General features: G+C 36.4%; 1 protein-coding gene across 4 annotated transcripts in view; it reads left to right on the forward strand.

Annotated features, from left to right (window-relative positions):
• Positions 1-19,499, forward strand: part of LOC131046867 (N-acylphosphatidylethanolamine synthase) — a 46,020-nt gene extending 26,521 nt beyond the window's left edge. The window contains exon 5 of one of the 4 annotated variants that reach the window (XM_057980676.2): positions 18,227-18,865. In XM_057980676.2, the coding sequence (XP_057836659.2) occupies positions 18,227-18,349 (123 nt within the window). In that variant the 3' untranslated portion in view covers positions 18,350-18,865. Of the gene's footprint in view, positions 1-17,600; positions 18,109-18,226; positions 18,866-18,901 lie in introns of those variants that run through there. The other 3 variants (XM_057980674.2, XM_059220054.1, XM_057980669.2) reach the window with 3 other exon arrangements.
• Positions 19,500-26,615: the final 7,116 nt, after the last annotated feature.

Genomic DNA, 26,615 nt, shown 5'->3' on the forward strand with positions numbered 1-26,615 from the left:
ATCTTGATTATGATATTCATATTTACTTTTTGATATCCTTTGTAGTGCATTTGCAATTCATTCTCCTTTATATTCTATAAATCAGCTTTGTTAGAACTTTATTTTTTGCATAGCCTATGCATATTGTCAGAAAAATTATCCCAGGCAAAGGGGTAAAGTTCTAAAAATGCTTTGATCTTTACTTTACACAGATCTGTATGCTATAGAGATACCTACCTTTGAGCTAAAATCTAATAATAAATTGTGCAATCCTCCAAGAACTTCATCATAAAAGTTTACCATAACTGAATGCATCTGTTTTTTTTCCATGTTTATTCACAAATAACAAACATATTCCTAAAGTGGACCTTATGGTCTTAGAGTTTATGCAAGGAGATGGAGTTTTTGGCAAGGTGTTCAATAATGGATTGAACAAGTTTTTTGTTTTCTATGAATGTTCTCATCAAGTTGAGAAGTCAGAAATGGTGGTAAATATACTTTGTTACAGACTTTGCCATGACCGCAACTGATTTTACTTATCCAATTTTCCTTCCTTAATTCCAGTAGCATTATAGTATGTCGCACAAGGGAACCAACAAAATATACAAACAAGAAACTTCCCAATGGCCAAAAGTGCAGAAACAATATCAGTGATTCCTTCCCAAAGCAAGTCCACAGCCAAGGAAGTAGACTGCATAGCCCTTCAACCTGTTGAAATTAGTAGCTAGCTCAGATTATGCTAGCCCAGACTATCAAACTTTAATGTTGCTAAAAGCAATTAAAGTTTGATTATTATCCATACACTTAAACTCATATAAGGCTGGCCTTATTTGGGTGTATAAGCAATGTGTAACGTGTTCTAGGGCAGGACCCAAATTGGGTGGTTAAGCAAACATAATATAACGTGTAATAAATTTGTATTTTTGGCAGCAAGTGTACTTAAGCCGACCTAGCCTATAAGACAATATAATCATGTATAAATACAAGATGGTGATGCCTTGTTATAACACATTCAAGCGAATTACTTCTCTAATCAGAAATTCATCTAAGTATTCAGCAAATCCTTCTTGAAGACAACAAACATCACTGAGTGGCTGCAAATTGGTTTCAAGTGGCAGCAGTCATCTTTGAAGATCAGTGAACTATCCTTGAAGGCTGTTGACACCATTCTAGGATCAGCGAACTTCATCCCTATGACAGTAGCATTTGTATTATAGATAAGTTCATCACTTCAGCATGCCCTAGGTTAGAAATACCATTGTGATTAGGTTGTTGTTAAACAGTGAAGCTCATTGTAAGTTATATTGGTGTTACATAATAAAGATCTGAGATTAGTGGCTGGGTTTTCACCTCCAAGAGGGAGGTTTTCCTAGGGTATCTGTGTGATTTGTGTTTATTCTTCATTGCATTCTAATTTATGCTGTTTATTGTTTAATCTGATTGCTAAAATTAAAATGGTGTCAGAGATTGGTCACAGGTTCAAACCCCTTGCTTGCGTTGGGGAGGGATTGTTGCAAGGTGTGCGCCCTTGGTCTTCTTGTGCTGTGCAACACAGGGCTCTGGTTTGTGACATGGCTTAACCGCCTCCTGTGGATTCTATAAGTCTAATGGTTGTATCGAACATTAACAGGTCGATCTTTGGTGCAACGGCAACCACACTTGTAACAAGTGGTATCAGAGCTAAGGAAAAATCAGCACTTGTTCATTCTGATTTATGTGGACCCATGTCTGATTCTTCACCTAGCAGATTTCTATATTATGTTACATTTATAGATGATTTTTCTAGAAAGGCTTGGATCTACTTTCTAAAATTTAAAGAATCTGATGAAGTGCTAAGTAGGTTTAAAGAATTTAAAGCCCTAACTGAAAACATGTCTGGTAAAAGGATTAAAGTGTTAAGATCTGACAATGGAGGTGAATACACCTCAAGTAGTTTCAATGACTTTTGTGTAGAGATGGGAATTAAGAGGGAGTTTTGCATTCCCTACAATCCTCATCAAAATGGTGTGGCTGAACGAAAGAATAGAGCCATTGTTGAAGCAACCAAAGCAATGATTCATGATCAGGATCTGCAAACCTTCTTATGGGCCGAAGCATCCAAGACTGCAGTGTACATTCAAAATAGATGCCCTCACCGTGTCCTGAAGAACATGACTCTCTCGAAGCCTTCACTAGAGTCAAATTGGATATCAACCACCTAAGGATTTTTGGAAGTTCTGTCTATGTTCATGTGCCAAAGGAAAAGAGAACTAAGCTAGAGCCATCTGGGAAGAAAGGTACCCTTGTTGGATATAGTGAATCCTCCAAAGCATTTCATATCTACATTCCAGGACAAAGGTATATTGAGGTAAGTAGGGATGTCACTTTTGAAGAAAATATTGCTTTCAAGAAATCTAAAGGTTCCCTTGTCAATAATGATAAAGAAGTTGATGATAATCAAGATATGGATATTGATACTAACCTTGAGATTCAGAGGGAGTCCATTGAGCCTGCTGAACCTATTGAGCATGGTGATCCTCCTGAGCCTCTGGATCCAACTGATGGACCTAGAGATATTGCAGTTAGCAAGAAAAGACCACTTTGAGTTAGGAGCACAATTCAAGAAGCAGAAAAGTTTGCAGCTCCCTAAGGAACATTTAGAGAAAGCCGAAGACCTCATAAATGATTGAGACTGAACCATCAAGCATAGAAGAAGCAATGAACCAACCATAGTTGAACTACTCGCGACTCGGCTCGACTCGCCAAGCCCTTGGGAAAAAAACTCGGCGAAAACTCGAGAAAAACTCAGAAAAACTTGGCGAAAAACTCGGCAACTTAAAAACACGCTTAAACTTAGTAAAAAACGCATTTTTTTTGCAATTTTTAATGAGAAGATGCATCCAAAGAGTCAATAAATGATAACACAAAAGAAACAAGCTGATTCTAGATATATTTAAATGCAAAGTGTCTACAAAATCGCATCCTCATGAGGAATGCTGATGGCTGGAAGCCTGAAGCAAAATAGTAAATTACTAAATAGTTTTTGTAAAACCAAAAGTAAATACATCATCACAAATTACAATTACAACTTCCTCTTCCCAGCTCTAGCAAAAACATGGGGAGAGGTAGAACTAGAGGGTCTAGACTGTCTAGTCGTATAAGTCTGCTGTGGGACTGGGCGTGACTGTGCCTCCTCGCTCGGTATGGTTGATTGAGACTCATCCTCCATCCTGGATGAAGCTATGTCTCCACCTGCCTCTGGCACTGGCAATGAATCCTCATCCTCATCCTCATCCTCATCCTCCTCAATGTCATCCAGCCTGAAACCAAATCCACCCCCCTCCTCCATAGCCTGCCTCTCCAAATCAGTGATGTCAGTGTCGGAAAACAATGGAGGCTGCTCTTGTGATGTCCAATCACTGTAAGGATCTATATCATCCAAGTCAATTGGACCACCTTCTAGTTCCTCTACCTTCTTTACACGCAATCGAAGATTATATTGCATGTAGACAAGGTCATTGAGCCGTTTCTGCGCTAACTTGCTCCTCTTCTTCGTGTGGATTGCTTCAAACAAGCTCCAATTGCGCTCACAATTGGATGAACTGCAAGGCTGACATAAGACTCTGAGGGCAAATTTTTTGAGATGTGGGGTGTTTCCACCCCAATTTTGCCACCAAGCATCTGCAAAATAAATAAAATGGAAAAGTTAGAAAGCAAAGAGAAAAGAGAAAACATAATTTATCAATCATTTTAGTCTTTAGATCCCAAAATCCAAATGGCAAATGTTATACCTGGGGTTTGAGTGGTTCTTCCTCTCCTAGCCAGCTCTGAAGACAATAGCTTACCCCTTCCTCCCTCATAATTTTGGAGCTCACTCACAATGAGGTCTCTCTCCTCAACATCAGGTACCATCCTCTCAATGCATGTACTGAGGCCCTCCATGACTTCTCCATTCGAATCTGAGTAAGAACCCCCGAACCTAAAACGAGGGTTGAGGAAGTACCCTGCTGCATGAATGGGTTGGTGGAGCTGATTGTTCCACCTCCTATCAACAATTTCCCAAATGGGATCAAATTTGAGCCTATCCCCCTTGTAGTAATTTTTGATAGACTCTTTGGCCCTATCCATGGCCTCATAAGGGTTTTATCCCCATCCACCAAGCGAAGAACTCGAACCAAGGGCTCTGACACCTACAATTGAAAAATACAAATTACAAAAAGATCAAAATTTAAATAATGAAGTTACAAATTAGTAATGAGAGACTTGAATCAAGAATAACTAAAATTTAAAAATTAAAGTTTTGAAGTAACAACCTTCACAATCTCTGCAGCCCTTTGTGCAAATTGGTTGTCGAAGACTATGCATGCGACAGCCTCTCCTTCAGGCTTCTTTGAATAAGGTGAGTTAAGCCATTCTCCACTCACAAACATTTGTTTCAAAGAAGTCAATGCAGCAAGAATGCTTTGCAACGTCAAGAAAATCGTTGCAAACCTTGTGACACCAGCTCTCACCAAATCTTTCCCTTGCGTGTGTTGTCTCATCAAATTTAGGACCCAAGGGTGATTGTAGATATATTCGGTGATCCTCCTTGCATCTTCCACAACTGGAGTCACCCACTCAAGTTTTCCTATGTCCTCCAAAAGAAGGTCAAGGACATGTGCTGCACAAGGTGTCCAAAAAAGAGTGGGGTGCCTCTCTTGGAGGATTCTTCCTGCAAAAGAAGAATTTATTCTTAAGAAATATGCAACCAAGTAAAACAAAGCCCACAACAAATGAGAATATTGCTAATGCCTAAAGGTGATAATTCAAAAGGATTCTACCTGCTGACACATATGCTGCTGCATTATCTGTGATGATTTGCACCACATTCTCTACCCCCACCTCCATGATGACACGCTCCAACATTCCAACCAATGTTTTTGCATTTTTCACCTTGTTGGAGGCATCGACAGATTTCAAGAACACTACATTGTCCTTGCAAGCGACCAAAAAATTGATGATGGTGCGGTTCTTGCCATCTGTCCACCCATCAGAAAGAATGGTGCAGCCATAATTTGCCCAATCAATTTTTTGATCCTCCATCACTTCTCTTGCCCTAGCAACTGCACTTGTGAGCAACCTGTAAGTGCAAATTGAAATTAGGTATTAGTACACAATTTTGATTTAATAAACAAGAAATCTAAAAAATAATTAAAAATGAAATCAAGTGGACTATGTAGTAATTTACTAACCTTCCACTCAAATCCCTGCGAGAAGGGGCCTTGTACCCCTTTCCTGAAACTGTCATAGCAGTCACCAAATTCAACCAATAAGCATTCTCCGCCACATTGAATGCAATGTTGTTGAAGTACCAAAAATCAACAACTGCAATGTCAGTTTTCTCATGTACCTCCTTATTCCATCCACTAGCCTCTAATGATGGTTGTCCTCCAGGTGTGTTTCTGGGCACAAAATAATCACCTATCGAACCTGATCGTTGTGATGGAAGTGGAACAGGGCCCCGGCCAGGTACTCTACTAGAGGAAGCAGAAGCAATGGGCGAGCTGATGGTCGGTTTGCGGATACGTGGGCCATGTCGAGAGCCCACTATGCCCTCAAGTGCTTCTTCTTCCTCTTCAAGGTCAATAGAAACACCTTGAGATTCAGCTATGGCTGATCTCATGGCTAGTTTTGCCCTCTCCCTTTGCAGTTTCTTCTCTTCCCCAGCTGCAAGTAAGGCATTCATTTGTCTTTTTATTTCTTCATTGGTCCCAGGGCATGCTCTAGCATCATGCCTATCTATTCCTGCAAGGTGGTATTTGAGGCGGTTGATGCCTCTATGAAGTATTCTCTCACACTTTATGCATATAATTGACCCAGGATCGGGTCCCTCATAGGCATACCTCCATGCCCCATCTCTAGCACCTCTAGGACGGGTGCCTATAAATCCAAATGGGCATGGATCTAGTGGCCATTGCTCCCTTGCCATGATTAATGCTTACTTAACCTACACATACAAAGTGCAAAAAAAAATTAACATTTTAGTTAAACAATTTAGCACTAAGCAAACTATCTACATTAGTTTAAATAAATTTAGACATCATTCGAAGTTTTTTTAAAAAAAAAGTAGGGTTTGAATTTTTTTTTGAAAACTAGATTCTTCAAAAAAATTGTGAAAATTCAACAAGAATTGTGTTAAATCTTGTGTAAATAACTTAGAAATGATTTAGACTACCTAGGAATCATTTGTAATCAATCTAAATGCAACAAAAAATAAACAAATTGTTTTAAAAAAGCATAGAAAAAAAATTAAAAAACTTACTTGGAATCTGATTTTCCCTTCAAATCCCCTTCAAATCCACTTGGAATCACTCAATAACCACCCCAAATCACCTTCCAAGCCTTCCAAATGAGTTTCCCCCTTCTCAGCCCAAAACATAATTGGAAAACAAAAAACAAATGAGTTTTTAAGCCGTTTTTGGCTGTATAGAAAACACGGGCGAGTTTTTGGCAAAAACTCGCCAAAAACTCGCCAAAAACTCGGCGAGTTTTTGCCAAAAACTCGGCGAGTTTCCTGGCGAGTAGAAGTCATTACTACTCGCCAGGGCCAAAAACTCGGCGAGTTTTTGTGACTCGCCGAGTATTCGGCGAGTTTGTCATCTATGGAACCAACAATCATGGAAACTAGCTATGGACGAATAGTATTAATCCATCGTCAAGAATGATGTCTGGGATATTGTGCCTAGACCTAAAGGTAAGTCTGTTGTTTCTTCTCAATGGTTGTTTAACATTAAACATGCTGCTGATGGTAGTATTGAGAAATATAAAGCTAGATTTGTAGCTCATGGTTTTTCTCAAAAGGAAGGCATAGATTATGTAGAGACATTTGCTCCTGTTGCTAGATATACTTCCATTAGAACTATTATAGCTATTGCTGCAACTAAGGGTTGGAAGTTACATCAGATGGATGTAAAGACTGCTTTCCTTAATGGCGTCATCGAAGAAGAAGTCTATATTGAGCAACCAGAAGGATATGAGACTCACAATAGAGAAACTCATGTATGCAGATTGAAAAAAGCTTTTTACGGCCTCAAGCAAGCTCCTCGAGCTTGGTATGAAAGAATTGATAAGTATTTGGTTAGTTTAGGGTTTTGTAAGAATGATGTTGATCCTAACCTATACTTTAAATTATTTAATGGTGAAATGCTAATTATGGTTTTATATGTGGATGATTTATTTCTAACTGGTGAAGATAGTCTCATCACTAGATGTAAGAAAGAATTAGCCACTGAATTTGAAATGAAAGATCTAGGTTTAATGCATTACTTTCTAGGGTTAGAAGCTATGTCACTAGGTTCGGCCGAATTTCATCCTTGAAGTTTGAAATTCGCCGAACTTCCAAAAAAAAAAATTGTTGAAATTCGAATTTAATTTTTTTTTTTTAAAAATTAATTTTTATGTTTTGCTGTTTCTTCTTAATTTTAATTTTTGGCCCTCTTCTTCTGTTAATATTTTTTAAACACATCTTTAGTCTATCGTGAGTCGCAGCTTGCAGGAGTAGTCGCGGACCCGTGATAGTCGCAGCCTGCAAGAGAAGTTTGCCTGCAATTTTTGCCTGCCGTTTTTGCCGCCGTTCGTGCCCTAGCACATGTTTCATTGTTTCCTATGGTTAATATTTTATAAATATGTCATCTTTTTGTAACAATTTCAAATCTACTTATCAATGTTAAACTATTTAGGCAATTTTATAGATATATTACATATATTTATTAAAACAATTTAAAAATTACATATGGCGAATTTAATTCGAATTTTATACATTTCAAATTTTTCCATCATCGAACTTCATTCAAATTTCAAAGTTGTCGAACTTCAAATTTGAATTCGAACCTCGGACTTAGGTTAGAAGTATTGCAAAGATCTAATGAAATTATACTTAGTCAAGGAAAATATACCATTGATATATTGAAAAGATTTGGTATGCTGGATTGTAAACTTATGCTTACTCCTATGGAAACTAACTTGAAGAAATTGAGTTTATCTATAGCTAACTCTGATTTTGCAGATCCATTGGAGTACAGGTAGTTGATTGGATTCTTGATGTATCTAGTTAACACTAGACCAGATATTTGTTATGCAGTGAGTGCCCTCAGCCAGTTCATGAACAAGCCAAATCATGTTCATCTTGTTGCAGTCAAGCATATCCTGAGATATTTGCGAGGCACAGTTGGCTATGGGTTGAAGTATCCAATCAACACTATCATCACCTTGGAGGGCTACTCTGATTCTGATTGGGCAAGAAGTGTAACTGATAGAAAGAGCACTTCAGGAATCTGTTTCAGTTTGGGTTCTGCCATGATTTCCTGGGCCAGCAGGAAACAATCCTCAGTTGCATTGAGTATTGTAGAAGTTGAGTACATTGCATCAAGTGTGGCGACAAGAGAAGCAGTATGGCTTCGCGAGCTTCTTGTTGGGTTGTTTGGACAACCTTGGGAACCCTCAGTCATTTATTGTGACAATCAGAGTTGTATTAAAATGTCTGTTTATCCAGTGTTTCATGATAGGTCAAAACATGTGGAAACTCATTATCACTATGTTCGTGATATGGTACAGAGAGGTGTCATTCAGCAGAAATATGTCAACACTGATGAGCAGATTGCAGATGTTATCACCAAACCTCTAGCTCGAGTGAAGTTTGAATACTTCAGAGAGAGGCTTGGAGTTGTGGAGAACACAACCTTGATTGAGAGGGAGTCTCAATCTCAGTGATGCAATCAAGTTGCATCTTTCACCTTCTACAGGCAATGCAAGGTGGAGTCACCCTCTGCGGGCAATGCAAGGTGGATCCATTCTCTGCGGGCAATGCAAGATGGATGTCATGGAAGGTCCATGACGTGTTATGGTTACTTGGTGTTATCCTCCCTAGCTAAGAGGGAGTGTTGAAATTAGTAGCTAGCTCGGATTATGCTAGCCCAGATCTCAAACTTTAATGTTGCTAAAAGCAATTAAAGTTTGATTATTATTCATACACTTAAACTCATATAAGGCTGGTCCTATTTGGGTGTATAAGCAATGTGTAACGTGTTCTAGAGCAGGACCCAAATTGGGTGGTTAAGCAAACATATTATAACCTGTAATAAATTTGTATTTTTGGCGGCAAGTGTACTTAAGCCGACCTAGCCTATAAGGCAATATAATAATGTATAAATACAAGATGGTGATGCCTTGTTATAACACATTCAAGCGAATTACTTCTCTAATCAGAAATTCATCTAAGTATTCAGCGAATCCTTCTTGAAGACAGCGAACATCTCTGAGTGGCTGCGAACTGGTTTCAAGTGGCAGCAGTCATCTTTGAAGATCAGCAAACTATCCTTGAAGGCTGTTGACACCATTCTAGGATCAGCGAACTTCATCCCTGTGACAGAAGCATTTGTATTACAGATAAGTTCATTACTTCAGCATGCCCTAGGTTAGAAATACCACTGTGATTAGGTTGCTGTTAAACAGTGAAGCTCATTGTAAGTTATATTGGTGTTGCATAATAAAGATCTGAGATTAGTGGCTGGGTTTTTCACCTCTAAGAGGGAGGTTTTCCCAGGGTATCTGTGTGATTTGTGTTTATTCTTCACTGCATTCTGATTTCTGCTGTTTATTGTTTAATCTGATTGCTAAAATTAACACAACCCACCATGACTTGTAACTCTGGAGCTGCCTACTTGGCAACTTCTTTAAAAAATAAAAGGTAAACAAGAAAATAGGCTCTTCTTCAGATCTGATCTCCAAGTTTTTTTTCTCTTTAAGGAGTCAAAATGCAGGTCTCCATACATAAAAGGTAAAAGCCAATGTTGGATGCTTTCCCCATGGATGGAGATTCAAAAGGATTTGATGAGATCTTAATGATTTCAGGGCAAAACATACATCACTCAGGGGAAGAGAACACCTTTGATACTCATGGTTAATTAATGAAAATCTGCTCTTGGAAAACAAGAGGGCTTGGCATCTCCCACAAATAGTTGTCCCTAACAAACCAATTCAAAGCCAAAGCAGTAGATCTGATCCTCATCCAAGAGTAAAGCAGATTTGGCTTCACACTGGGCACTGATAAACATATGGGAAACCAAACATTTTTTCTAGAACCAATCAAAATGCACACTTCTTAAATTGGATAAATCCAAGTACAGTCTTGTTTGTCCAAGTTCTTCCCTTGGGGATTGTAGATGCTTTTTCCCATTCTAATGAGAAAAGGCCATTTGCATTTACTTAACATATACATTACATCTCTGGAAACACAAGATACACATTTGTGAACAGCGTCAGCAATGGATCATCACTTAAAAGCCATATAATCTGATTTTGATGGACAATTTCAATACAATCAAGACTCTAGATGGAAAGAAGAAGGCAAAGGTTTCAATGACATAACAACTACATCAAACTTGCACTTAACATATTCTTGGTGAGGTAGATACACTTGAAGTAATAGCAGGAAGAGCATGCACCACACTGCCAAATAGTTGCACAAAATTATGATGGACATCAATTGAATTCCCTGCTCATGCCACATCTATTGCAAGGTTTGTGAATCCATACTCTCAGACCATTGGCCCATTATCTTCACTTTCTCTTTCAGTACATAAGCTGGCAAATTATCCATTCAATTCTGAAAATATATGAGTTATGCACCAAGCTAAGTGAAAACTGATTCCAGTAGTAAATAGAGGCTAGGTACAAACGTGACTTTGTATTGTACAAGTTCATACAAAAGTTGAAGTATCTCAAAACTCAACTCAAGAAATAGGATAGGAGAGTTTGTAGCTAGGTTGCCAAGAGACCGGTACTGGTACTGGTATGGGAGATTGGTATTGCTACCAGTACGTCTATTTTTGAAAATAGGAGACATGGGGTACTTGTAGATGCCATTTTTTTCACATAATTTAATAATTTATAGAAAATATCATGACATTGAACTTTCAACATTGCAAATCCTTTCGGAAGGGTATGCTCAAATACTAAATAGGCAATGAAAAACATTCAAGAGAAAAAGTATCAAACACCCAACAGCAATTCATATCTATAGGATAAAACGAGCAAAGAGTTCATCTCGAACCAAAACATCCATCAAAAGCAAAGGAAACATCATAGGAATCAATCAAATGCGACAAAGTGTATAAGAAAACTAAAGGCAAAGACCCAAACCAATAAGTTTAATCTTTCAAAACTGCAAATCCTTTTGCTATTCTGTGTGATTATATATATGAGAATATAAATATAGACATACTCACAAAAATGAAGTAAGAAAATGTATTCACAACTAAATTCTCAATTCCCAAGGATCTAGTAGGATTCACCTCCATTGTGTATATTGCAAATTTTGCATAAAGGAATTACAAGAACAACAACAAGAATATAGAAAATATGGATATCTTTTGAGTTTTGCATTGCACTGCAAATAGCCTAATGGCAAATACTTGTGGTCTTGTCAGCTCACGTTTGCTCTTGTCTTGAGTCAGGTTTTGTTTTCCCTTCCACGACATGTTTATTTTCTGACTTCCCAATGTGTTTAAGTTTTAGTTCTTTTGTTCTATTTGTGTGGGAGATGACACCTTTTACATGAGAGATGTTGGGAGACTTTGGGAGATTGCGACTGAAAGTCTCCTATGACTAGAGATGTCTTTGGCAAGGTCTCCGATACTGGAGACGTGTTTTGGTCTCCGAGACGTGTCCGTGGGGCTCGGAGATGCATCTCCTAGCAACACAGGTTTGTAATAATATTGTCAATAGATCAGAAACAACAAAATCTTAACTCTGTGCTACACAAACAAATCCAAGACCCTCACTTCACACTAAGCATGGTACAACACAATCTTTAATAGGTTCCTTTCATATAACCCAGCAGCAGGAAGAGATCTATTGATGGCAAAGAAGGAAAAAATAGATTGAGGAACCAATAGAGCATTCTCCCATAAATGAGTTCACAACTGATGCACAAAATGCATTACACTAGTTCGAGCTTGAAGATGTAATGTATCACCTACATCAGCTAGAAAGTCTCAAATATGTCACTGGGAATTTTCAAGTTCCAAACTTGTTGAATCATGAGAACCCTTTAGAGGAAACCATGCAAGCCTGAAAGGAATTCCTCCAACATATGCCCCATGTCATTACTGTAGAGGAAAATTAGAACCACATACCTAATCATTGAGCTAGAGATAAAGTCTACAGTTTTCTCACTTGAGCTGGACAAAGCACCAGGTCCAGATGGATTTCTGGTTTCCTTATATCAATTTTTTTGGAATGTCATTAAGTTGGACCTACTTCAAAAGGTTGAGGAATCCATAAGATAATGGGAAGCCTTAATGCAAATATCGTGGTCCTGAAACTAAAGCAATGTGTAATGAATCAACTGCCTCATAATGGATCCAACTCCCTTTGCAACATGGCCTTGAAAATTCTCTCCAAGCTTACAGCCTTGAGATTGAAACCCCTCTTGTATAAAATATTATCTCCCTCTCAAACAACATTTGCCCTTAGATGCTAAATTGAAGACAACATCACCTTTGTCTGAGACATTGTCCACTACCTCCGAGCTAAAAAGAAATAGGCATATTCACTAAATTTGACATCTCCAAAGCTTTTGATCAATGCAATAGGACCCTGCTAGAAAAAACCCTTGAGGCATTTCATTTCTAGCTTTCCATTATCAGATATGTTATCATTTGCATCTGCATCCACTTTTCTCAGTGTAAGTGAAAGGCTAGCTGGACCCATATTCATTCTATATGAGGATGATTAGGAGATCCTAAATATCCATGGCAGTTTATTATCACAGAAGAAAAGCTTACCAGAGCCATAGCTTAGGCAACTCGAACAGGCAAAATACATGGACTCCAAGCAACACTGGGGAGTAACAGGCATAATATTTCCAGTGCAGATGACACCATGATTCTCTCAATGGCCATCTTTAAGGAAACATAGGCATGGGACTGACCGCCAGAAAATTATTGATTGCTTTGGGCCAAAATAAAGACAAAGATAGATCGCATGTGATGTTTTTTAATATTTGAGTTCGTTAAAAAAGGAAAATCCTTCACATCTGGCAGTTTCAGGAAGGCACTATTGTAATGAATCACCTTTAATTTATTTAAAATCATGAAATTCTTTCTAGTTCATAATGAAAATCAGTTTGGCAATATTTTTGGATCTTACTATGTAATATTTTTTTATCAACATTTCGGATCATACTCCGTGATTCATCGTCAAGATGAGAAGAGAAATCTCATCTTGATGATGCATCATGGAGTACGATCCAAAACATTGATAATAAAAAATATTACATAATCAAATTCAGAAATATCACCTTTGATTTCCTTTTGCTTATGAAACTGAAACAGAACCTGTGGGACAAGCCCTTTTAACAAATGCAGCACAAGCTATTGCAATGGACACATAGATGGCTCTTTTTGGCTAGGAAAATGTAATAGTTAAAATCAGTTGAAGTTCCACTCTATCTCATCAAATTCGTTCCACTCCTACAGTCTAGTCGTGAAGCTTTTGAACAGACAATGTAGATTCTTGTCGAGGGACCATAAAAACATTGTAATATCCCCTTGTTTCCTAGACCTTGTTCTGCAGGCCCAAGCATCTAGGGAGCCCAACAAGCACTTCGAATGCTAGTTTCCTAGTGATTGTAGAAACATAGGCGCTATTTAGAATAGGGACTGCAACCAAAGTTTCTGATGTAATACAAAACTCTCGCCTGCTCACAACTCACAAGACTCACAGGCATGTGATTGCAACAATTATTTCATACATTTAAAACATTCAAACGCTAACAAAGACTTCCATTTCTGAAAACTACTGCAATAACCCATGAATGGATTCAAATCCACATCTCTGAACATCATGCCCACATTACTAAACAAATTCAAAATTAGTCTATTAACTATAATGCACCCCACTCTCTTCAGATCTGCCGGTGACTTCTTCCTGGGCTAAAATTTAATTGCTGCTGACTTCTTGTTTAATGGAGCCTCTCCTCAATTCCTTTGAATCTACTCCCTTCTCTCTTCCATAACTCACACAGCCTCATACTTTCTTTTCGAGCACACCTCTGTTCATTCTTCCTAACTATGCACACACCCTTTCTTTTTAAGTATGCCTCAATTTTGATTCTCAACTCAGCCTGGTCTACCTCGCTTTTCTACCCATCTTCAATACCTCTGTGTTCTTCGTTCTCTCTAACCTCTGCATAACACACTCCTTTCCTCCTTGGGTCATTACTCTCCTATACGCAGACCCACTCTACCTTCTCCCTTTGCGTTGCAGATCCCACCTCGTATTATAATGCAATGTGCCTCTTTCTTTATTAATGTAGCCATTTTTCTTCTCTTTCCAGTTTCCTCTTATTCTTCTGACTTCCACCTTTGTCTGTTATGTCTATTCATGTTCATCTGCACGACAGCCTTTCCTCTTTTAATTTTCTCTTTTCTAATTTTATAGAGCATATTATTAACTGCATTTAACTTTCATTGATTCAATTTCTTCCATTCACTGATTTATGGGAGTTTAGTTATTACACCTGTCAGCTGCATTGGTTCAAAATGTCTTAACTCCATTTTGTGTGATTCCTGCAATCATGGCAGACTGCAAGACATTCTATGCTACATTCATTTTTTCTAGTCATTCTATCAGAAGTTTACATGCCTTGTCATTTTGAATGTCCAAACTCTGTTTCAAAGCTTCCAGTTTGGCATGGCTGGGAGGATGTCCAAACTATATCTCAAAGCTCACATTTTACCTACGTATCTACCTGGGCAATTGCGACATTAACTGTGAATGCTCCTGCATCAGTTTCCTTCATTGTTGATGAAGTGGAACAGAGACTCTAGACATTGAAAGGCAATTTTCTCATCTGTAGGCTCATGGGAGCCTTTCTTGGTCCAAAATTCTTGAATCTAAGATTCAATCCAATTGGAATCATATGGGTTCGGTTGATATTCTGATGATGCTGAAAGGTTATTTCATGACAATCTTTCTTTACTTGTGTGAATCAAACATTTTTGCAGGGAGGATCCTAGTTCCAAATAAATCTGGTTTATTTGTGAAACATAAATCTCTTATTTTATATACTAAAAATCTTCTGAGTAGTTGTTGTCTGGGATAGACTGCGACTCCTTATCAATGAATTCTTGCATGAGCACCAGCTCAAAAAAAATGGATCTACTATAGGGGAATATGTGGCAGCCTTTGAAATGATACATGATCCAAATGTTTTGAATTGCACCTGCATCTGTACCAGCTTAGATCTCTTCCCGTCTTAATCATTCTTGATCTAGATGGCTATTGAATCAGAACATCCCAATGACTACAAAAATGTTCTATACAGATGCAGAAGCTATTGTGTACATTGATGCTTGGCACATGTTTGTCCAAAAGCTATTGTGAATATTGATGCTTGGGTACACCTGAGTTGGCCTAATGGTGGAGAACTTGCACTCTTGAAAGAGAGAGATCACAAGTTCAAATACTGCAGGGCTTAAGGTATGTACACCTCATTTGTAGCACTGTTAGGTGCCTCCTACATGGAGTACAGGGCAGTCCCATATATTGTATTCCTTCTGTAGACCCAAATACAAATCACCTGCTATTGTGGACTGTAAAAGGATCCATTTCCATTTCCAACATGTCAACCATTGCCAACCACTTAAATGATAGTCTAATCATAAAACTCTATTAGATTGACTATCAAAGCCTCCAGGGCTGAGTACCATTTCCTAAAATACTCATCAGAAATTCTCAAATCTGCCACAAATGGAAAGTGAATTTCAAAAAGCTTACACAAGAAAGGAAAGCTATTAATACTCAAACTACACAAATATCACTACAAGTTCCTTTTTGATCTACTCAATGACTCAAATGATGAAGATAGGGAAGTGATTCCAGTAGCAGCAAAAGCCAAAATCAAAGCGTCTTACATCTAAATTCACAAGGTAACCTGGTAAAATCTCCATCTTCATTATTGAATTTTTCTGCAATTGGAACCTAAACAACATATAACAAGTGCTGGAGAAGAAGAATGTAGGGGTGAATCTTAACAACAATAACAATTAGCCATGCTGGTGTTGCTGTATGAAATTCAATGACTGCAGTGTTGGCTGTAGGTGGTTGTGTGAAGAGCTCTTAAAAGTGCTAATTAGTAATTTGTGATAATGTTGAGATTTTAAATTACGAATAGCACGAGGCTATGAAAAGGCAGGTTCAAAAGCAATGTAAGTAGGTAATGATATCGAACCTAGCACAAAGGACTGAATGAGTGGGAAAGAGCTGTTAAAACACCTGAAATGTGGTGACACATTATCTGTTCTAAATCTCTTAGGTGTGACATAGTCATACACTATGGAAGCTTTAGAATTGTATGATGGCACCACGGATTGGCCTTGGAAAGTCTTAGGGTAGCATAAACAGCTACACAGAAAGCTGACCAGGTAAGACAACCTTTTAAGGTGCTGTAAATTGAGTTAATAAACCCAAACAGGCCTTGTAGAGTGGTCAAGTGGCATGACAGACCTAGAAAAAGGGGATGCTGCATCGAGGACCATCAGGATGGATTACATTACACAAATGTGCTTGCAACAAAGTTGCCGTATGTAGTGATCTAATCATAATTCCACTTTGTCCCGGAATATATTATCCTTACCTTTTTCACCTGCTTCTTGTTGTGAGATCCAAACTGGAGCTCATTTGATGGGTAACATCAAGTGGAATATTATGGCATATAGTTCCATCATTACCCATTATCTTGTCAGAGTGATAATTCATCCCATTTATGTCACCCTTTAGAACTTTTCAACAGTAAATGCATTTAACTCTCTTTTTAGAGTTAGAAACTTCCATACAGTGGTTTCATGTGGCATCCCTTCCTATTTCTTGCACAATTCATGTTTTGAGACTTTAATGTTTACTGGATTTGGGTTTTTGTATGTAGCGTTTGATGGAAGAATGAAACTGTCTAACAAATCTGAAATAAGCTCCAAAACATTGAAAATGTCTACAGTTCTTGGTTGCAAGTAAGGAGGATATCATTTTCTCATCCACTGCTGAAAATGTATTATTGTGTAAATACTTGCCATTCCCCTGCCCTTGAATTAGTTTTTTTGTCAATATTTGCCCTTGCCCCAGTCCCCAAGACTAGAAACTACTATTGACTGATTTTATCTTTTGTGATGATGCTCTCCTCCGTCAAACCCAGAAAAAAGGAAGCATAAAATTCAATTTTTTGGGTGACATATATAGCTGCTGCCAAGGACTGTAGTCCATGAATTTGTTGGGTCCACCTGAATCCAGCTCGGGACACCTCCATTATAAATTTGGCTGGAATTCCAAGTCTTGCAAATCTCGCAAGTTCCAAATTGAGTCTTGTAATCATGCTTAGAAATACTATTTGTTGTTGAAATGATTGTGTATACTTTCTGTTCTAACTTCTAAGTTATATGGTCTCTGCTTAATGAAGATACATAGGGATCAGTTTGTTTGATGTAGATTTGGAAACAGAAAAATGCTTCATTGCAACACTATATTTCTTGATATCCGAGTTTAAGAATTAAAAATTATGCTCATTTCTTTTGGAGAAGAATTCTGACATAATGGTCATTAATTTTCAGGAATCAGGGTGCAAGGTCCCCTTGCTTTTGTTTTCTTTGAAATCTAGTAAAATACTAAGAAACGGTCAAAAAGGCAAGGGTAGACTTTGGATGAAATATATGTGCACTGCCATTGTAGGTTGAAACTCTTTGGTTTTGGAATTATAGTTTTAATTGTGTATCATCGCATACAATTTGATACATATTTAGTGCATGTGGCTTGGCAACTGTAATATGTTTGTGCATTGAAATTTGAACAAAGGAACAGGAGAGGCCAGAGAATGATTTCTTACATGATATCCTCTATCCAACCGGTACAAAAGTGCCCATTGCAATATTGTCACTGTTGATTGCTTTACCGAAATATGGTCATTATAGAACTGCATTCAATTATGTCTTTAGCTGTGTAATTGAAACGAGTTTTTCACGTCCTAGATGTGACTGGTACAACATTTCACATCATTATGACTCGAATGCTTTCATTGGTAAAAAACTTAAGTTGAATGCTGATAAATTTTAAGGAAAACATTTTGTTTGTATAAAGTCTAATAAGACTGAAATTTTGTTCAACTGAATGCTCTGAACTAAAAACCTTATCTATGATATTTGGTGATATTGAACAAGGGAGTTTATCTGGCTATGAGCAGATCCGGCTGGTGCAAGTGGTCTGGACATTTTCCCTACCCGATCTGATTTATGGTATGAAACAAAGTTCTTCTAGTTATTGTTGGCTGATGGGTTTGACTTGTCGATCAGTGGCTAATAATTAATCCCCATTAATATGTTGCTCGGAAAAATTAACCTTAAAACTGTGGATGGATTTATAAGTGATATTAGGATGATAGGCCTCCATACCACAGGTGGGTGAAACTTCTCTGATTCTTTTTATTAATTGGTTGGGGCAAATATAACATGCCTCGTTTTCAAGAGTTGTTTTGAATTTTAGATGCTGGGGTTTTTCTTAAAATATCGTTATGCTATAGATTTATATCTTTGGCATCTGCATGTTCATGGTGTGGTTAAATAATGAGCAGTTTTCCATATGTTATCTACTAAAACTGTTAAAGGGAAACGAAAAGAATGAAGAAAATTGTGAATAGACAAGAATGGATAGATAACTCAATTTTGATGGGTGCAAAATTTTAAAGGTTGGATATATCTTTGAACAGGATAAAAATTTAAAATAAAGTTGAGAGACCTTGAATCATGGAATTCATTTGATATGTTGGATACTAAAACAGTAAATCACTATACATTGCCATCATAATTTGCTTGCCTGCATTATAGATTATCTTTAAGTGTGAATAAAATATGAGTGTTAGTGTTTAACTCAGGTAATGCCTGAGAAGCACTGGTTTGGGAGAAGACCGTTTATTCCTCTTTGTCTGAAGAACATCAGCATTGTCGTTGGACAACCAATGGAGTTTGACATTCCCACACTGCTGCAGAGAGCTGAGTCAATATCAAGAAATCTTAGGTTGTCAGGTAAAGCGGAAGGAATTGAAGCAGATAGGAACCATTCTAACAGCTCTGGATGGCCAAGTGGATTGTGTAAGGGATTAGATGAGAGCGCACAGAAATGGCTTTTTGCACATCTCTCTGAACAAATTCAAAATGTAATGCAGAAGCTTTACATGAAGGCCAGGTCTCTTAATCAAACGAGTTAGAATCTGAATCCTCTGTTGCAGATGGAGACTTTGTTTACTTAAGGCTGGCCAAGTCAATTAAGAGAAGCATACTCAAATGCCTACTAACACACTGTTATAAGACTGATACAGTGAGCTTATTGGGAATAATACTTTAGTTTGCTAATTGATGAGATCACAATCTGAACCGAAGAAAATCTTTAATTTTGTATTTTTTGGAGGAAGCAGATATTTAATATTATATCTGGAATAGCATAAATGCTAAGCCTTTTGATAGATAGCTTCCATGCAGCTTGGAATAACAAACCAAGAGGAAGATTTTTTGAATGAAATGATCAAATAAAGACTCGTAGGCATCCTTGGATATTTCTTTTCAAGGAAAGAGGTTCATTGTTCTTTTTAATCCAAAATTTGCAGTTAAATTCTTATGGTCTACATTGAAAATTAAATTTGGCTTTGATTCTAATCTTGATGAATATTCTTTCAATTGCAATTTTCATTCTGTGAATAGAATTTCCATTTCCTTGCTTCTAAGGCCTTACTGTTCTTCTCTGGGCACAAGAAAGCTCCGAGGTTCAGCTGCTTGCTTAAACTGGGCTTCGATCAATGAATCTCATGTATCATAATGAAAGAAAACAATACTGGGTGATGCTTCATTATTTACATCCCATGTCATCTTTTCTTCTCGCACTCCTACATGAAAACTATCATTGACTACATGGAGATGTCTAATTTAAATTGATAAAAGTGAAAGACTTGGTTAAGAATGTTCTTTTTAACACAAACAGGTATTTCAAAAACTTATGGCAACAATACTTACCATAGGTCAATAACAAAGCTTAATACACCCAATCAAGTGTGATTAATTATTATTAATACGCAACCTATCAGATGTGCACCTGGTCTGCACCAAAATAATCAAACATCGTTCTATTCATGTCACCTGTCAAATTATATTCCTTTTATATTTCAACATATAAATTATAAATGTATTTTATACATAGTATTTGTTTCCATTAGGTATTTACAAGTAGCATCAGAGCTATTTAAGCCTGTAATTCCATATAATTTGTGCGTGTTGATCAGAAAGATATTGTTTTCGCCCATGGCCAAATTAGACCTCCTAGAAAAAGAAATTTCGCTCAAGCCATTAGACCAAATTAAAACTAAAATTAGAAAATAAATATCTTATTTAATGATGGTGGGATTGTTCATATGTGAAGACATAATATGAACTTTCGATGCAAGAAGGGGATTTGACAAAACTGTAGGCAAATGTAAAAAATTGACATATAAATAACATTTTAATTACATCAACTGTGTATTTCTTGTGAACGTCTTTAAAACGAAAAACAGGTGTTATAAGTTAGTGACCAAATTGTATTGTACCAATCATTAAACATCTTAAAAATAATTAATTTTTTATTGAATTTAGAAAATCTAATTAAATTTTAAACATTGTTTTTATGTGACCTTTTTGCAGAGAAGATAAAGTTATGAAATAACCCTTTTAGAATTAAAAAGATATATAAAAAATAAAGGATTTAAGAATCTTTTGGTTTTGGTTTATTGAAAAAATAATAAATAAATTTATGAAATTTTTTTCTGAAAAGAGAAATAATTATATTTATTAAAGGATAATTAAAGGTGATCTTTTCGAAAGGGTGTGGTGGTTTGAAAACCACCCTTAAAGGTTATATAAGTCATTTATGTGAGACTTGGAAGGGGCATGGAAATCACTCATGGAAGAAGGTGACTTGGTGGGCTATAGGCATTTTTAGAGAAGGGGCACACGACGTGTGTTCAACTCGAGGTACACCATACACCCGAGAGTGTCCTGGATAGGGGTGTATTTATGCCTTGAGTTATGTGTAGTTTTATGTAAGAACCAATTCCTTTGAGAGTGCTAGAGCCATAAAATGACTCAAGACCATTGAAATCTTCTTAGAGTGAGAATATAATAAATGAATTTGGTGATTATATGATTGATTTATGTGGTTGTGCTCTTCAATTTATGTTTCCTTTAGATTTCTTATAAATTATCACATTAGGGTATACGTTGTTATTTATGTCTATAGATTAATTTTAGTATCAATTAGTGTATTAATTTTGCTACAAATACTTAATAAATCTAGGAGAAAAATGACCTTACACTAACTAATTTTAATTTTAACTTAATTAAGAAATTAATTTATATTTGGTTGATTATAAGTTCCACTTAAATTTAATTCAATCAATTTGTATAAGAAACGAAAATGCCTTGTAATTAAAAAAAATAATGATTTTAGTAGTGAAGCATGCAGATCTAGGGGAGAGGACCTAGTAATTGAGTACCCTAATGCACTTCTCAAGATCTTATGCAGAAATTTCAAATCACTCTCGATTTTTTACAACAACTTACTTAGCAAGTCCCTTACTTGTAACCAAGGTTCTAGACCACATCATCAAATTTGATGCCACATTTGCGTGCTTTTTGCCAAGGTTTCCAAAACGACCCCCCAAAAAAGTGAGACTGATACTTGTGCACCAAATCATGTTTTATCGATGTGTTGATGTGGCATCACATGATTTGTTTCTTTTTAGATCTAAGGAATAAATTTCATTCAACTATGGGTAGTCATCATCAACACTAACAACTTTAAAATCACAACTGTTGGTGCAATATTGTCAAAAATATTGGGCACTAAATCAGCAAGTGCTATAACAACTATTGGAACCCACTCAACTACTAGGTCCTTTCCCCTATAGAAACCACAATAGAAGTAGAAGTTTCCAAAATACCTATAGATGTGAACAAAGAAAGTGTTCCAACAATGTCCAAGGCTATGCAATCATAGGGTGCTTTCTTTGGAGAAAAAAATTATCTACAAGTTGCATCTCTGAATGGGCACAAGAATCTTGGAAAGAAAACCATACATTTAAATTCCCCCCAAAGGTTTTTTCAAAATGAATTTTGATTATGAACCAAAAGGGGATTATGTGTTACAAAATGGTCCTTGGCACACAAAAATGCATCACTTTTTTGGCAAAATGGTGCCCTAACTTTAATCTTGACACTTGCTCCCTATTTGATGATCTTTCTTGGATTGGGCTATACAATCTACTGCTGGAATATTGGCTAAAAGAGTGCTTATAGAAAATTGGCAACAGTTTGGGCTCAATGGATTTTATTGATATGGAGATATTAGAAGGCAATTCTCGAATTCATGCTAGAGTTTGAATTGCGTCTATCAATAAGATACCAATTAATATTATTTTGTCCTCTTCAAGGGGTGATTGGAACCAAACTATTTTTGAGGAAATCAAATACTTCTTTATGAAATGTAAAAGTCGAGATCCCATAGAGAGAAATTGTATAAAAACAAAAAAGCCAATAATGAAATATGGGTTCTTAAATACTTATGTGGAGAATCTAATCAATTGTTTTGAGGAGGCAAAAACCTAGAGAAAAGAGGGAGATTTATTGAAATTGGAATATGAATAGCCACAAGAGGATTCTTCATTAAAGATGATGATTGTTCCTTGTCTTACAGTTTCACTAACTTAGGAGAATGCAAAATTTAAAAATGTGAATTCAAATGACTGGCTAAGCATAGATTATGATTCAAATGAACATCTAGAGAGTAGGGGATATGACCTAATAGTTAGCACCCTCTAATAGTTGTGATAACACCTATTGATTTATTGCCCAATATTTTTGTTAGAACTTGAATAATTTTAAATGTATATATATATATATATATATATATAATCCACACTCAATTGTTGGGGTTGGAGAAGGAGAAATAAGAAGAAATAAGAAGAAATTGTTGTTAGAACTTCATTTTTCTAAGTTTTTCACACATTGCAATCTGATTTTCTCATTTGTAAGGGTTGTATGGACTTGTAACACCCTAAACATGGTTGGATCTGATAGATGAATTAATCACCTTTCATTTGATTTTTTTTTCATGAATTTTCATGGATATTTGAGAGAGATATAATAGTTTTGGCATTGTTAGGACTAGTTTTTCCTTAATTTTTCAGTGTTACAGTTTGCAAAAACCTTTGGTATGACCTTGTACGATACAATACAACACTAAAATCAATGGAAAAATATGAAGACATGAGTTTTGTTTAATTTTTTTTTTGGTTTGGTGTAATTTCATTAAAATTTAAATAAGTTATGGCCATTTTGGTGTCTATAGTTTGGAACCTTGCCTAAGGTTTCCAACAAGCTTATTTTTTCAATATCTCACCTTCCCACCATTGGAAAATCATGAAAATTGGTAGGAAGGTCTGCACACATATGTTCTTCAATTCCATTAAAAGGATTTGGCTTAACTTGTCGGTTTTCATAAGTTATTAATTGTTGTCCTCTTGCTACTACAATGTGACTACCATGAACACTAAGTGCACAAGGGTTTTTGAGCTTATGATAATTTGTTTTGGTTTTCTCAATGGAAGAATTGGTTGTTTAAACTCAAAATACATTGTGTAAGGCTTGGGAAGACCTAGTTTTGTATGGGAGTGAATCAAATTGAAGTGTTGAAGTTTGGATTGGGTTGTTTAATTGAGAGAGGTGTCTTGGTAGGTTGTCAAATGCAAGTAAAGAGGTTTGATTAGTCAAATATTGAATGGGAAGACTGGGCAATAATGATTAAAGTATATGCCTAATAGACCTAGCGACAAGGTGTCTAGGAATGAGCACCTAGGATGCATCTAGTTGCATTGAACAACCCATTTTGAGTCTTTGTACATTTATAAGGTTTGAAGTTCTTCCTCTGCATCATTTTTGGTATCAGAGCCTAAAAGGTCTAGGAAAAGAAGTTTGAGATCCCAAAAGATCTGGGCAAAGACAAATTGGTTATTGATCTTGATGCATATTGATGTCTTCTTGAAAAGATTTATGTGTAGAAGATTGACAAGTTGAGGAGAACATGGATACAAATGACTGTGCAAAGAAGAACATGAAGAAAGCCCTAGGTGAGGCATCGAGAATAAAAGAAAAGAGATAGAGATGCAGCCTCAAGATAAGAAGGGGAGTTTCAAAAAGAAAGACAAGATGAGAGAAAATATGACAAAGAAAGATTTAGAGTTGGTTAGAGATTTCCCAAAGTTATGGAGATTTTGAAAAATGTAAATTCTTGTTGAGGCAATGGCTGGAAGCAATAAGCCATGGAAGTGGTTGTCATATGAAAAAGAGAGTGAAGTGGCTTATAGAGTTATTGGCCAAGAGAAGAAGAAGGCAAAGGATGATTCCCTTGAGGAAAGAAGAAAGGAACATTGGGAAAACCCATAGGGGTATGAAAAACGAAGAGTTTCCAAGTGAGTCATAGGGAATGGAGGCGAATCAGCCAAGAGAACAACATGCACATGACAAAAATCAGAAAGAAGGGAAAAAGGAATAAGTCTAAACACCACTTGAAGAAGAGACCAATGCAGAGACAATGAAGGAAGATATCAGAATGCATATTGTTGATCCTAAAGAAAGTGTTGAAGAAATAAAGAATGATGTTGCAGTAAAAACATGTCTTCTTGGAAACATAAATTTTTGGAGAATAATGAGGAGAAAAGAATGTATTGCAAGCCACATGAGGTGGATGACAAAGTGAAGTATGAAAACAAAGAATTTGATTTCTTTAATATGTTTGTTCCTCGTGTAGGTAAAGAAGACAAAGTGGATGAAGGAGAACGTAAATCCCCAAATGTAGTCAAAACTAAAGCTCGAATGCGAAGACAAGCAAAAAACCATGGATATATAATGCCAAGTTAGCCTTGGGACAAGAAGCTTGTTGTTGGACCAGAAAGAACAAGAACACCACTTGAAACAAACGTATTTGAGTTCTAGAAAAAATAACACAATGCACGCATGCAAAGGAACTAGAAGACAAGAAAGAAGATGCATATTTGAGATGGAACTCAAATTTCTTTTTCATGGGGAGTATGATGCAAGAGAATCTTTGAATGCATATGGTCATTTTTTGTTTTTACGTTGTTTTGGATGTGTTTGGTCCAATAAGGCCATTTAATTCCATTTGGGATCATTTTGATCCATTTTGGAATAATTAATGACAAGTTGTCACAAAGATGTAAAAAATTGTCAAAAAGTTGTCAATGTTGTCATAACAAAGTTGTCCAAAGTTTCATTTTTTGTTATGGGTAGTTGTTGGCTGGTTAGAGGGTTGGGAATAATTTTAAATGTATATATATGTAATCCAAACTCAATTGATGGGGTTGGAAAAGGATAAATAAGAAGAAATTGTTGTTAGAACTTCATTTTTCTGAGTTTTTCACACGTTGCAATCTAATTTTCTCATTTTGTACGGGTTGCACGGACTTGTAACAACCTGAACATGATTGGCTGTAATAGAGGAATTAATCACCTTTCATTTGATTTTTTCATGAGTTTTCATGGATATTTGAGAGAGATAATAGTTTTGGCATTGTTAAGACTAGTTTTTCCTTCATTTTCCAGTGTTACAGTCTACAAAAAAATTTGGTACGACCTTGTACGCTAAATTATGACTCTAAATCCAATGGGAAAAGATGAAAACATGAGTCTAGTTTAATATATTTTTCGTTTTGTGCAATTTCATTAAGATTTGAATAAGTTATGACCATTTTGGTGACTGCAGTTCAGAACCTTGCCTAGGGTTTCCAACAAGCTTATTTTTTCAATATCTCACCTTACCATCATTGGAAAATCATGAAAAATAGTATGAAGATCTACACACATATGTTATTCAATGCCATGAAAGGATTTGGATTAACTTGTTAGTTTTCATAAGTTATTAATTGTTGTCCTCTTGTTGTTACAATGTGACTACCATGAATATTGAGTGCACAAGGGTTTTTGATCTTATGATACTTTGTTTTGGTTTTCTCAGTGGAATAATTATTTGTATAGGCTCAAAATACATTGTGTAAGGATTGGGAAAACCTGGTTTTGTATGGAAGTGAATGAAATTGAGTATGTATTGTTGTTACACCAATGCAAAGACAATTTTTAATCCTTGGCAAAGAGGGTTTGAAGTGTTGAAGTTTGGATTGAGTTGTTTAATTGAGAGAGGTTTCTTGGTAGGTTGTCAAATGTAAGGAAGAGCTTTGATAAGTCAACATTTAATGGGAAGATTGGGCAATGATGATAAGAGTATATGTCTAATAGACCTAGTGGCAAGGTACCTAGGAATGAGCACCTAGGATGCATCTAGTTGCATTGAAGAGTCCATTTTGAGTCTTTGTGCATTTATAAGGTTTGAAGTTCTTTCTCTGCATCACTTCTTCTGTGGAATCTTACAAAATTTAAAATTAGAATGCTGCATCTTTCTTTTTCTTTGAAAAATCAATATTTATAAGAAAAAAGAGCCAATTAAACTTGTGACAATAATATTGATGAGTGGCTAATGTT

Source organism: Cryptomeria japonica, chromosome 4, assembly GCF_030272615.1.
Source record: "Cryptomeria japonica chromosome 4, Sugi_1.0, whole genome shotgun sequence".
NCBI lineage: Eukaryota > Viridiplantae > Streptophyta > Pinopsida > Cupressales > Cupressaceae > Cryptomeria > Cryptomeria japonica.